At 46.5% G+C, this 14,614-nt stretch overlaps 1 protein-coding gene across 1 annotated transcript in view; it reads left to right on the plus strand.

The window, feature by feature from the left end:
• Nucleotides 1–14,614, plus strand: part of Galk2 (galactokinase 2) — a 109,603-nt gene that overhangs the window by 85,712 nt on the left and 9,277 nt on the right. The window contains exon 9 of the mRNA XM_036185838.1: nt 10,234–10,435. Within this exon, the coding sequence (XP_036041731.1) occupies nt 10,234–10,435 (202 nt within the window). The remainder of the gene's footprint in view (nt 1–10,233; nt 10,436–14,614) is intronic.

Here is a 14,614-nt window from a genome sequence, read left to right on the forward strand (position 1 = left end):
GTGCCCAGTGCCAGCACCCCAGTACTCAGCACCAGCACTCACGCTGCTGCAGCTATCACTGTATCTGTCCCTCAAGTACCTCTCAAAAACTGTAGTGGGGATAAACGACTAGAGACTTAGAAGTTGCTTTTTATTCCTCCGTTCAACAGATTATCAACCAAGGGACTGTTAAGTTCTGTGCTAAGTGCTGTGTATCTATCTGCTTAGCGCTGCTGGAGCAGTCCTCATTTACCTGAGGATTTTGTGGGAAGACAACAACAACAACAACAATAATAGTACCCTGATGTGACTGTGTTACTGACTTCACAGATAAGCACTGATTTTTCCTTTTCCTCTCTCTCATCTGTATTCTCTTACATTTCCTCCTGTAATTGCTTCCTATTAATTGGCTGAACAAAGCTAATGCAGTAATTTATTTATTTATTTATTTACAAAAGAGAAGGCCAGGCTGGCTGTAGGTAAATATGACATTGTTCTTCAGCCCCTTTTAGCTCTGTGTTGACTTGGTTCCCTTTTGAAATGGTGTCTTTCATTTTTCCAAGAACCAAATTGTAGCAAAATTCTGGGAAGTTAGTAAGGAGGTACTTTTTTCCAAGAAAAAGACAAAAACATTTAAATGTGGTTCATCTAAGGGATGGCATGATAGCATTTGTTGAGACCTTGCTGGATTTGAGAAATACTATTAGGTTCTGAGGGAAGACATGTCAGTCCCTTGCCTCCTGAGTCAGCAAGGTGACTACCGATAGAAAGGCATGCGTGACCCCAGAGAGGTGCAAAGAGGCTGGAGACCCTCTGACCTTTGCTTTCTTGGTGAGCTCCATGGAAGCTGGTATCTGGGCTGCTCCTGAATGAGGAGCAAGGGTCGCAGAATGAGTGTGTGGGATACAGATGTTGAGCCTCCTCTCTGAGACTCTGGACAGTGGAGAGAACACTTCACATTGGTAGGAAATGTGTCACAACCCCTTGTAAGAGGTGACAAAGGACGATGCTGAGGGGCCTCATTGGACAGTGGAAAATATGCTAGCATTTCATGGAATGAAATAGTTAAGGAGGGGAGTGTAGACTCATTAGAAGTGAGGAGGAGGGCAGGGGGAAGGAGATAGATCCAATGGTCCAGACCTGAGACGATGAGAATCCAAAGGCTGTAGAGTGGAAAGGAGAGAAAGAGGGGCTCTGTCTGGTCATGCTGCAGGGACATCTATATATTGCTACAGTGCCACATCCAGATCAAAGGAGACTGGAGCAGAAGCTTGAAGGTTCGAGGAGGAAGCCTCATTATGAAGCGGACAGTGCCGGCCCCTGCGGCGTTCTTTACATGTGGGTGCTGTTACCCTGCATGCACAAAGTGGCCATTGTGCTATGGACTTTAAACTGTTCACAAATGCTGCATGGAATGTAGTTTTCCACAGATTGTGTGGCTTTTCTTGGAGAACATGTATACTTTTCTTCATTGCTGGTTTTGCTTTTTAAAAGCAGGTAGTTAAATATGTTTTTCTCTTCAAGTGTAAAATGCTAATTTAATATAGTCTTTGCAGCATGGGAATGGGGTACTAATGTGACTGAAAACAGCAGTCTATTTTGTGTGGCTTTGGCCATTTCGTAAATTTCACATTTATGAAAAATATTATTACTAGGAAAATAAATTTGAAACCACAGTCCAACTTCAATGGGGATTATATAGTGTTTTTCCATTATATGCTTCAATGGTACAGAGTCGATGCCTCCGAACAGGGATTACGACTTTGCCGCATGAGAAACACAGGGCCTGGAGAGGACCTGAAGTGTTTGCAGCATCTACCTCTGAACTTGTGTTCTTGGTAACAAGCGACTGGTTAGCCAGTTAGAGCTTTTTATGTTGAAGGGAACTCAGCAGTGGCATGCAGCTTCACGGCTTCTCGCCCAAAAAGGGGGAAGTATTTTGGAGTCTGAGAGTCTCAGAAAGATTAATTCTACATTCCTAAGATAAAGATTACTACTTCTGAGACCAGCATGTTAATTTATTTTGTTTTAATTGTCCCGAGATGAAGCCTTCATCTAGGATGATTTCCACACTATTTATTACCTTTTAGCTCATCCAGTGAAACAACAGCCTGCATCCTCTCATGTCCCTTGAGAAACCCACCACACTGAGAAGGACCAGCTTTCCCTTGCATGGTGGCAGACCCATGCCCAGAACTGCAATCAATCCTGGAAATGCCATTCAGGAGTAGAGGAACAATTGTAGAACACTTGCCTGATGTGCATGAGGCCCTGAGTTCAACCCCCAACGCTGTAAGATAATGAAAGCAAAGATGCACACACCAGAGTGTCTTAAGCATGTGAAGGAGGCTTGCAGTTGAGGCCTGGGAGTGAAAGCACATGGCATTCCCGGCTGTCAGAGGCAGACAGAAGGTGCTTCTCTGCATCTGAGACCTTACCCACCTCTGTGGGATCTCTGCTGTCACTGTGGGGGATTGAGAGGGTCCTTGCCTGCTTTGTGGAAATCTGAGTGTCAGATTTCATTTTCTAGGGTCAGTCGAAACCTGCCTGTAAGCAAAGGTCCTAGGCTCCGCTCACCTTGCCGGGCTGGAGCCATGCCTGGGCTTTTGACTGTCTAGCACAGGTCAGCTGACTAAGTGTCTGAAGACAGCTTCCTGTGGAATGACATTGCCAGTGCATCTCACTGTCTGCCCTGCCTCCTGACCACCGCCTTCTGCTTTTCTCATATTCTAACAGAGAGCAGGCTGTGTTTATAATCCTAAAGATCTTGTGAGCTCACTGGTACCTTCACACCTTAGTCTCCTTGGGGCAATGATAACCCCTTTGGAGACAATAAAGATGGGAGGATCGAGCGTGATGCCTGTCTTTCCATTCTTTGGGGGCTAATTCTAAGGCATGCCTGTGTAGTTCTACAATCCACCAAGGGGCCGGGCTCCAGCTGCCTCATTGACTGCCTGCTGCTAACATCTTCTTTGTTGTTGGTTCTTTTTCTCTCTCACAGTCCTTACCTTGACTCAAAGAGCTCTGTCTGTAACCCCACTCTTGGTCCTAGACTCCGCTTTCAGATTCACCTGGGCCAGGATGCCCTCATGACTGTGCCCTCAGTCGGCCGTGAAGAGTGCCTTAGCTCTGCTGCCTTTATTGTTCCCATTCCATGATTTTTCTCTCCAGGAGACTCACTTCTTGAGAGCAAAGAGCCTCTCCCCTTTATTGGCGGTTCTTTAGTTTTAGAGCTGGCATAATGGATCTTTAACAGTGTTCAGGACATAAGACATGAGTGCTGTCTTCACATATTTGAAGGGCTACATTGTGTTTGTGTGTGTCTGGGAATCACAGCCCACCAAAACTGGAGGAGGACAGAACATAAATCAATACAGAGCTAACAATGTATCTAGGGGTGGTGATGTTTAGCTGTAAGAGTTCTAGTAGTCTATTCTGACATGATGAACTACTCAAGGAGGAAGGAAACTTGCCTAGCTCCCTCTTGCCCCCCTATCATGAATTACGGATGCAGAGAGCTTTATGGAACAGGAGTCACACACAAGCCCCTGTAAAGGTTGGGAAGACAGGTACTAAACTCCTGGCATTCCCTTATTTTTGAAGAGATAAGACGTGCACACTTAGCCCTATGGTCCCACCTCTCCCAGCCATCTGATGAGCATGTAGACTGCCTCACTGGTGAGTGGTGAGGTGATATCTTCTCATCTCCAGCTAGTGGCTAGTGTGTGGGAAGCAGGTCCAGAACAGACAGACAACTCAATTTTTCCAAAAGAAGAAAGAAATCCTGATTCTTGTGTAAAATGTCTCAATTCAAATATACCATGTAGACTAAGAAATTATCACCGTGGCTGGTCCCAGCCCATGGGTTGATATTTAGTCTGTGGACCAGTTCTGCAGAGGATGTTAGCATTGCAGATGTGAAGGTGGCTTCCTAGAGAGATTTCCAAGTTGTAGTCCTATGTGTGCATTTCTTGTGTGTATGGTGTGTGTGTGTGTGTGTGTGTGTGTGTGTGTGTGTGTGTTACAATGCCTATGGAAGCCAGAAGACAGCATTGGATCCCCTGGAACTGGAGTTGTGGCACTTATGAGCTGCCCAACGTGGGTGCTGGAATCCAAACAGTTCTTCTGGAAGAGCAGCAAGTGCTTCTAACCACTGAGAAAACTCTCCTGTACCCCCTAACCATACACTTTTTAAAGGCAGAAAGTAGACGACATGCCTTTGTTACAAAGATTACTTAAAAAGAAAAAGAAAAGCTTATTCAAATTATCTGCTGTGTTTTTAAATCACAATTTGTTTTAGAAACCCCACATTTATGAAACCAAGTATAACACAAACCACTATAGTCAGCTACCTGTGATAACGATTATTAGGGCTCACGTTGGAGACTGGAGTTGACTGGTTGTCTCTACACAGTGTATCCACAAATTTCTCCAACTTACCAATGGTATTACTGGGAGGTCTTCTCGGTGTTCCCTACTGTGACTGCCCCACACTGTTTATTTAGCCTATTTCCACTTGCAGTTCTGTGAAAAGGACAAGTAGGAGAACCATTTGGCTAGCACTTACTGAGCTCATACTGTGTACTAAATCCTAGTCTGCCTGGGGCGACATGTTGGAAAAATGAAAAGGGAGAGCTAGTGTTGTGGTTGAGGAAAGTTGTGTAAATCAGCACACAGGCCAACAGGGTTAAAGATGGATAGTGATGAGTGTTGAGAAGAAAGCAGGGTGAAGAGCATGGGCTTGTAGAGGAGGAAGTTGTCCTTGAGGCTGTGATAATACCTCAGGCCTGACAAGAAGGGACCACAGGGTGATGATCTCAGGGGAGACCTCATCAGGACAAGGAAACACAGGACAAGGGTTGGAGTTAGAAGGAAGATCAGAGCTAGTAATGCATTGTGCAGATGAAAGTTCTTCAATAACCAAATATCCATTTGCAGTTCGCTTACAGTCAGAGTTGTTGCTGGAATTTCAGGACTCGATTCCATAACTATCTAAGATAACAGTGTTCAAGACGAAGGTGGCTACCATACTCAGAAACCTTGGCTTCTCCTGGGTAGGAGAGGCGAGGAGTGGTGCAGGGTGTGACTGAGAAACCCTGAGTATCACAGCTTGAAGGTGTGAACACAGTAAGAAACAGCTCCCTTCTTCCTCTAAGGTGATGCCTCTCTTTAGAGTTATGAGACCTACAGACTGGACAGATGGGCGTCTGTTTACAAGGCTGGCTGACACAGCATTTCAGATGCTCCTCAGCATTCTCTCCAGGCTTGATGCACATAGAACAAGCTAGAGCTTTGGCTCTGGAGGGCAACTGTGACACCCAGTGGGTAGTTGCTTCCCTCCTGGAGTGGTCTGTGAGTCTGCTGGAGCCTTGGGCTTGATTGTGAGTGAGAAGAGATGCCCCTTCCCCTTGCCATCTGAGGTGCTGCTGTTGAGGGGGCAGGACTGTAGCAGTCTCTACCTAGCTTCAGAGTGCCCAGCAAGAGACACTGCCACTGAGAGGGCTTGCTACCAACACTTGCGCAGGAGAGATACAGAAGCTGCCAGGACCGTGGGGTGTGGGGGTGTGTAGCACACTCTGAGTATTTCTTCTCACAGCAGAAGCAGAAGTTGAGAGCTGAATAAAGAAAACTTCTCTGGATGCTTTACATGAAGAGTGTTCTCTCAAGGAAAATATCCAATGCTGAAAGAGTGTGTTGCTGGTCAGGAAAGTGAAATAGACTCTCCAGAGTGGACTATGTTTTGTTAAGGGTGTGTCCCTGAGCTGGGCACAGATGTGATGCTGAGGCTCTAGGATGTCCAAGACTGCAAAAGACTCAGGCAGAGCCACTGAATACACTGTGTGAAGTTTAAAAAATATGGAGATTTCATACAAGAATTTTGGTCTTATCCACCTCCATCTCTCTCCCTCTCCGACTCCTCCCAGATCCCCCCAATCAAGTTATCCTTCCAACGTTGTGTCCCCCCCCCCACTTTGTATAACCTACCAACTGCAATTAGTGCTGCCCATATGTACTCAGGTGTAAGGGCAACCTACCAGAGGGCATACCTCGGCTTAGGGAGGCAGAGTCAGCTTCCTTCTGGGATGGTGGACTTTTGATTTGTTTGTAAACCAATTGAAATTTAAATGGGAACACCTGGGAAAATTGAACCATGGACTGGATACACGAGACCTTAGGGAATCTAGGGTTATTGTGTTAGGTTGATAAGATGGTGGGTCCTTACTTTACAGAGGGTCATACTTAAGTAGGTAAGGAGAAAATATGTGCCTTGTATAATTTACCTAAAGCGCTTCATCAGGTCAGCCGTCGACCCAGAAAAGGAACGTGTCAATAAGGTAGGTGGTAGCCTGTGCTGGTGTATTCTCTGCTGTTCTATCTGTATGGAACTGTTCTACTGACATTAATGAATGTTTTCACACCACAGCACGGTATAGGGATCTGTCACCCAATCAGCATTGCTCTGTGTTCTCAGAGGGTGTGGTTTCATAGGACAGGATAGTGATTCTGCTACTGTTGGAGGTGTCATTGTTCAAAAGTAAACTGAAACATATGGAACCCTAAAGTTGATGTTTTAAAGATTTTGTTTCAACTCAAATTTTATGTTTTATTTTTGTTTGTATTTTTTCATTTTTGAGATTTTAATATAGTTATATAGTTTCCCCCTCCAACTTCCTCCCTTCAAACCCCTCCCACATACCTCTCCTTACTCTCTTTCAAATCCATGGCCTCTTTTTTCTGTTAATTATTGGTGTGTGCGTGTTTGTGTGTGTGTGTGTGTGTGCGCACACGTGCGAGTACTCCTAAATACATAATACAACCTGTTAGGATTACACCCTTGTTTTCTAATCTCAAGTTTTAAAAAACAATGATGTTAAAATACTGTTGCAAAGCCATTTTCTTTCCTTTCACGGCATGCGTTCTGCAGCTTGTATTGTAGTAAGCATGTACAAAGGAGGCAATTGGGACCCATCTTCAGAACACTTGTATTAGTTCCTTTTCTGTTGCTGGGTTAAAACACCATGACCAAAAGTGGCTTATAGTTCTAGAGAGTCCATAATGACTGATTACCTTCTATCTGCACAGGAAGCAGGGGAGGAGCAGGAAGTGGGCAGGGAAATAAATCCCCAAACCCTGTCCCCAGGGATGGGCTTCCTTGATCAGAGTTGTGGAAGAATTTTATAACTTCTCCAACAGCATCACAACTGGAGACTAAGAGTTCCATTACACCAGCCTATGTGGGGACATTTCTCTTTCAAACCATGACAGATGTCAATCAACTGCCCTTCTTTTTCCTTTCTGAATGGCTGCCAACATCCCCTGGACTGTTTCTTCAATTAGTGCAGTTTTGAGGAGGGCATCTGCCAGTATTTTGTGTTGGTAAAGCTCCCCTCCCACCCCCGCTCGCCTTGGGACATTTTACCACCCTGTCTAGAATAAATTCTCTCATTTCAGTGGATCTGACTATGACACAGCGAACTGACAGCACAGTGTGGGTGTCACATGACTTGACTACCAATGGAACAAAGCATGTTTTGTGTCTCTGCACCTACATTTAACTAGTGGCTTCTCTTTATTTTTCTTATTTTTCAACCACACATGGTATCAGCAGTTACAGATTTAATAATAAAGGGAACCCTACTGGCTGCCTCTTTGCTCTGTCTCAACACTCACTCAGTTAAGCTGTCAACAGTGGCTCCTTCTCTTCCTTCTCCTCTTAAACAAAATAGGAAGCCCAGATGGAAGTATTTTGATTTTGAACTGGAGTTAGAAGTAAAGTCCCAATTTTATCATAATTAACCTTAAACACCCACTGGGCTCTACCATGGAAGGCATTAGGTGATAGGGAGTGAGCATTGCTTTTGGGGTGCATGGAGCTAAGAGACTAAACGTCTGTCTCAGGACTCTGCAAAACCTTTGCAGAGCGCTGAGAATTAACTGTGATGCAAAGTGCATAAGCCCCAGATGAGCATGGACTGCAAGCATGGTTCAAATTCAGTCAAGAAATGATTTCCAGCTGAGCCCTGCATGGCCTCAAGGATGATGTAAAATGCAATTTGAGCCTTCAGAATGAGGTAAAGTTTTGACATAGAGAGAGAGGGCAAGAAGCCATTTCCGTGTGTGACGAATGCGTATATCCAAAAGCAAAGACTGTTAGAGCAACTACAGATGGAGAAGCTTGGCTGAAGGAAGAGGTCCTGTAGGGATCAAGCATGGGCTATGGTAAACACTGGGGAAATGGCGGTGGACTGAGGCCGTAACTGACGTGAGCAGGCCTTTGTAGGGGAAGTTTAGCCTGTCAGTATTGACTGATGAAGGTTATAGGATGGAGTGGCCAAGACAAAGATATAACAGAGCCAAAGAGTAAGTCTTTTGTGCTTACTCTTCCCTCCATTTCTTGCTAATTCTCTCCCATCCTTTGGTAAAACAGCAAGGACCCCCCGGTGTGATCCCTCCTGGTCAGCCTGTGGGGGCAGAGTGAAACTCAGGGCACACACAGAAGCAGCAGTCATCAAGAATGCCCTCAGCCCTCACCCCAGTGGGAACAGCCTACAGGGACACTGGGAAGGTCGCGCAGAGAGGAAGTCTCTCCTGCATTATCAGAGGGCAAAGCCTGAGGATCCTGAGATCTCAATCTCGTTTCAGAGCCAAGGAAATAGAACCCAGCAGAGGTAGCAAATTGGGCACAGCTGGTTGTCACAGCTGATGGACTATCACCGTCTCACTTCCATCCCTGGCACTTTTCTAGTGGCCAGAGGGTATCCATAAATTTCCCTATCTCAGCTGAGCTCCACCACACTCTCTTCCACACTGTTCAGCATGTTTCATGGCTTTGTTTGTTACCCTGGGAATGAGCCAAATGTGGTGTAGCCATTGCATTTAGATAGGGGGTGTCACGGTAGTTAGCTGTCCTTGAGGGCTTTGCAGAATACAGAGCTGTTTCAAGAAGACAATAAATTCACCCATGATGAGTCCCAGAGATGAGCACTGTTGACCATGTAGTGCTTTCCATAGGCTACCGTGTGTGTGTGTGTGTGTGTGTGTGTGTGTGTGTGTGTGTGTGTACATATATATAGTGTGTGTGTACGCGCATGTTTGCGCACGTGTGTGTGTGTGTGTACATATATATATATATGTAGTGTGTGTGTGTGATGCAGTTAGTACCAGTTATACATAGGCTATTGTGTTGTCATCTCCCTCAGTGTTGAGCAATTTCCTGTCTAGCAAATTGTCTAAAAATTTGAGTTTTAATAGCCATAATATTTTTTTGTATTTACTTTTTCAAGAAGGTCTCCATTATTAGTCATTTGGATTGTCTATATTCTGGCTATGATCCTGTAACATGTAACTATATTAAATGTAAATAAAATTATATACATATATAAGTAGTTGCGCTTATCCGTTTCTCTCGAATACATTTTCCATTGTTAATTCTTTGATAGTTTCATACATGAATATAATGAATTTTTTTTTTTTTTTTTACCATTTTCAACCCCAGTTCTCTCTCCCAGCCCCTCCCACTGACACCCATCTTCCCAACAATCCCACTCTTCTTTTGGGGTACATTTCTGTAAACATAATTGCTTTATGTGTATTTTCAGGAGGCTTTTTTGGTGGGGCATACCGGGAAGAATGTGGCGTTAGAGTGAAGCATCCTTGGCCTGCTCTTCTGCCATGTAGGCAGGTCACCCACACCCACCAAGCCATGGCACCTCCCAAGCCACTGCACCCACCAACCCAGTTAAGCAGCATTGGTTCTGCTCATCTCCCCATACTGCTGCAAATGACGTGAGGTTGTGCCTTTAAGGTGACTGACATGTAGGACATGCTCAACGCTGCTGCCTCTCCCTGGCCGTGGCAAGGTTCGGGGTGTGTGTGTGTCTGGGTATGTTAAGTGAAAGAGGAAGATCTTAGGTCAGCACTCAGGGAAGTGAAACTGGTTTACCGGTAGATGGTTTTGAGCAAGGACAAACTGTGGAATCGAGACCTCCTGAAAATCTCAGGTCCAGACAGTGAAAACAGTAACAGAAGCCCTTACAATGGCGTGTTAGGTAGGTAGGTAGTTGTGGTGGCTCAGACCTGTAATCCCAGCACTGGGAAGGCTGAGGTAGGAGAATCTTGAATCAGCTAGCCTGGGCTATGCACGCACGCACGCACACACGCACGCACGCACGCTCACTCACTCACTCACACCTTTCTTGGTACTGTGTAGTTCTATAACTCCTTATCTCTTTCCTTATGTCCTTCTTTCCTCAGAGCTCACCTTCAAGCTCTACCAGCGGGCAAAGCATGTGTACAGCGAGGCTGCACGTGTGCTACAGTTTAAGCAGGTGTGTGAAGAAGCACCCCACAATGCAATCCAGCTGTTGGGAGAGCTAATGAACCAGAGCCACAGAAGCTGCCGGGACATGTATGAGTGCAGCTGCCCTGAACTGGACCAGCTGGTGGACATCTGCCGGTGAGCACTATTCTCATAATTCAGATGAATCCTTCCTATGTGAGGGACTCCAGTCCCCATGATGTAGAGCTCCAGTGTTCTTCCTGCATGTCTGCAGGATGGTTTGAGACCTGCTTTTTGGGGCTCAGAAGTCAGATTGGAGCCAATTCCAATATTAGGTGACTAGAGCTCACAGGAAGGCTGCTTTTCTCCGACATGGGCATTTTATGTATGCACTAACCCCTAGGAACCTAAAGGAGTTCTGTCCGGAAGGGATAGTCAGAAAAGGGTCTTGAGGGTTCCACTGAGGGAGGTGGGCTGGAAGAAGCCTCATCTCCCAGGCTGCGATATTTATTTTGGGCAATAAGGGGAAATAAAGACCAAAGTTTATAAACTTGGCTGTGAGGGAATTGTAAAGAGGGAGTCTCTTTCACAGAACCTCCAGCCCTCACTGCTGGGATTGTGCAAGAATGGGACATTAGTGTGCCCTCACCAGGGAGGTCCCACACTGACCTTGGAGAACTGAAAGGGAAATTGGAGGGAGTCAGGTGACTTGCGTTAGCTCACTCTGACGAGATGACACAGTCCTGCACGCAACTAGCCATGAAAATGTAATGAGTCACTTGGCGCCTGTGGCTTGCCAGGCTCATGCCACACCCAGCCAGAGAGTTCAAACCAAGCAGCTCCAGTGGACCACAGATGGCATGTGAAACCTGCCTGTCTGGTCCAGAGGCCTGCACACAGCATGGCTGAGGTACTTCCTGCTGACGTCAGCCTTTGCTGACCAATTGCCAAAACCCTTTCCAGAGCTCATTTTATCTTAAATGCTCTTTAAAAAAAAAAAAAAAAAAGTATCCAGAGCCCAGTAAATGGAAGAGACAAATGATGTTCAGTCTTGGACATAAGAGGAAGTGGAATGATTTATGTAGAAATGAGGAATAAGTGTCTTGGCTTGGAAGTGGGTGGGAAGTTTGAATCGTCCCAGAAACAGTGTGGAGATCTGCCTGCCTCCTGGAGTTGCTTTTTCTCCTAGGATGGCCATCAGCACTGGCTTACGTTTCTGTGGGCTAAGGGATCAATGATAATTGAAAAAGAATTTGGTTGCTAGTGATAAATGTTGTGGACAGAAGCTGGAAGGGACAGTGACTTCTGGGGCTGACGGGGTAGTCTGTGTGTGCAGTGGCTGGAGAAGGTTTCTGTAAGAAAGTGACACTTGAGTAGAGACCTGAAGGATCAGCAGGTACATGGGCTGCTGTGTGTGAGGTGCAGCAGGGAAGGAAGCAGAGGGCAACAGGTGAAGTCAGAGAGGGCATGGACATGCCCACACTGCATGGACCCTGTGAGCTGTGGGAAGGCTTCTCACTGCATGGACCCTGTGAACTGTGGGAAGGCTTCTCACTGCATGGACCCTGTGAACTGTGGGAAGGCTTCTCACGGCATGGACCCTGTGAACTGTGGGAAGGCTTCTCACTGCATGGACCCTGTGAACTGTGGGAAGGCTTCTCACTGCATGGACCCTGTGAACTGTGGGAAGGCTTCTCACTGCATGGACCCTGTGAGCTGTGGGAAGGCTTCTCACTGCATGGACCCTGTGAGCTGTGGGAAGGATCCTCACTGCATGGACCCTGTGAGCTGTGGGAAAGATTCACACTGCATGGACCCACCCTGTGAACTGTGGGAAGGCTTCTCACTGCATGGACCCTGTGAGCTGTGGGAAGGCTTCTCACTGCATGGACCCTGTGAGCTGTGGGAAGGATCCTCACTGCATGGACCCTGTGAGCTGTGGGAAAGATTCACACTGCATGGACCCACCCTGTGAACTGTGGGAAAGCTTCTCATTGCATGGACCGTGTGAACTGTGGGAAGGCTTCTCACTGCATGGACCCTGTGAGCTGTGGGAAGGCTTCTCACTGCATGGACCCACCCTGTGAACTGTGGGAAGGATTCTTACTGCATGGACCCTGTGAGCTGTGCGAAGGATTCACACTGCATGGACCCTGTGAACTGTGGGAAGGCTTCTCACTGCATGGACCCTGTGAACTGTGGGAAGGATTCTCACTGCATGGACCCTGTGAGCTGTAGGAAGGATTCTGGCTTCTGGAAAAGAAAGAGCCAACAGATGTAATTAGTGATTCAGTGTTAGATAGTCTTGAAGGAAGTTTCTAGATCATTGCTGTGTTGGAGAAAGAGAGGAGTCAAGAGGACTGCTGGTTTTTTTGAGTGAGAAAATGCTCTTTTTTTCTAAAATTATTCTTTTTTGGGGGGCAGCTATTTTTCACAACGCTAGTCAGAATTACCTCATAGTGCCTAGAGCATTAGAGCAAGAAGGACAGAGAAGAAATGGATCTAGAAAGTCATCAGGCTGGGAGTGAGTTGAGCAGCCAACTACCCCACAGATAGATAGTTGGTGGGAGAATCTGGCTCGAATATCCACTGCTCTCCAGGGGATGGTCTGAGAGGGATCACACTCAGCCCTAGGCCATTTTAATGCTTTCTTTTCTTTCTTTGAAGCTCTCCAGTGAGAAGCTTTGTTGTCATGGTTTCCAGCATTTGAACTTGGAGCAAAGCCTGGTGGAGCAGGGTGGTGGCGTGTGGTGGGAGGTGGGTTGGACAGTAGGAGGCTGAGGCCGAGCTCTGCTTCTTCTCATCTGGAGTGCTGACTTTGGATGGTCACCTGTCTTGTGATGTTCAGTGGCCATCTCTGCTGGAACCCTCTGTGATACTAGCAAGAGATTTTAAGAGTATGTCTTACATGAGTTTGGAAATATACCTTTTATTTAATGATAAATTCTGTTTTGGAAAACCCTTTAAAATTTTTAGAGAGTGTGTATGTGTGCGTGTGCGTGCGCGCTATATGAGTTCATTTGCCCAGAGACCAGAAGAGGCTGTCAAGTCTCATGGAGCTGGCATTACAGGCAGTTATAAGCTGCCAGGCCCAGGTGCTGGGGGACTGAATCTAGGTCCTCTGGAGAACAGCAAGCTCTCTTAACAGCTGGGCACCCCTCTGCCCATTAGAAAGTGCTTTAGTGATGGTTACAGTGTTTCTGACTAGACTCTACATCTGCTGTATTTGTTTTCTGAGTAAAATACTTAGCTAAAATATTTAGCTGCCAAGAGTAAGGAGCTTTCCCCACCTTTATAGGCTGGGGCTCAGGTTTGAATTCAGGGCCTCCTAGGGGCTGGGCAAGTACTCTGCCAGATACTAGCCCTGCCCCAGGGGTTGATTTTGTTTATAAAGCCTGTTGCTATATACCAAGTTCCTTTTCCTTTTACTGATTCTTTTTGAGATGGTGTCAGGGCTGGCTTTGAACTTTTGACTGTTCTCTCAGCCTTCCAGGTGCTGGGATTATGGTTGTACGCCTCCAGGTCTGGGCTTAGATGAGTTTTGGCTTACCCTTCTGTCCCCAGATTGGGAGGTTATCTTCTGGAATAATGAAAGTGTTGGCCTGAGCAGTTGGGTCCGTGGGCTCCTTATGTAATGACCATTTGCTTTGCTGTTATATGACTGTAGGTCTCTCCCTGCAAACTTCCTAGTTGTTGGTGCCAGATCCTCATGCCAGGGCCCTGGGAGGACAGTCACAGGGCAGCAGGTACCACTGCCACCTTCCTTACCCAAAGTCATCCTGAGCCTCACACAGAAGCCAAGGCACTGTCTTTACTCCGGTGTTTGATAATGCAGGAAAGGGAGCTGGAAATTGCCAGATACCAGGAGTAAGGTAAAGAATGAAAAACCAAAACCCAAACCAAAACCAAACCCGGGGAAGATGGCAAGCAGAGGAGCAGTGAGCAGGAAGCATGGAAGGGTGGCAGAACAGTAGAGATTATCAAAGCCCTTGCACCCCGGGCACCCTGCCATCATCCCCAGACACAGAGATGCTGCAAGTGCTGGAGGGGCCCTGGGCGTGCCTGGCACCGGCCACTCTGGCAGAGCGCTGTTCTATTTAATAAACACACCAGCCCAAGACTTCCCTGTCACAGAGGAAAAGTAACACCGGAAGACTGGGCAGCCTTGAGCTGTCAGTCCTCGGGAGACAAGATGAGGGTGAGGGAAGTGGAAATGGGTTCAGGGAGTGTTGCCAGTGACATTCATCCTTGGCTACCTGGTAGCACTTTAAAATATTTGAATGTTTGAGAAAACCTTTTGGAAATAATTTTCATGAAAAGATATGTAGTTGAGTGAGGGAATACCATAGTCACCCC

This window comes from Onychomys torridus, chromosome 4 (genome assembly GCF_903995425.1).
Source record: "Onychomys torridus chromosome 4, mOncTor1.1, whole genome shotgun sequence".
NCBI classification, from domain to species: domain Eukaryota; kingdom Metazoa; phylum Chordata; class Mammalia; order Rodentia; family Cricetidae; genus Onychomys; species Onychomys torridus.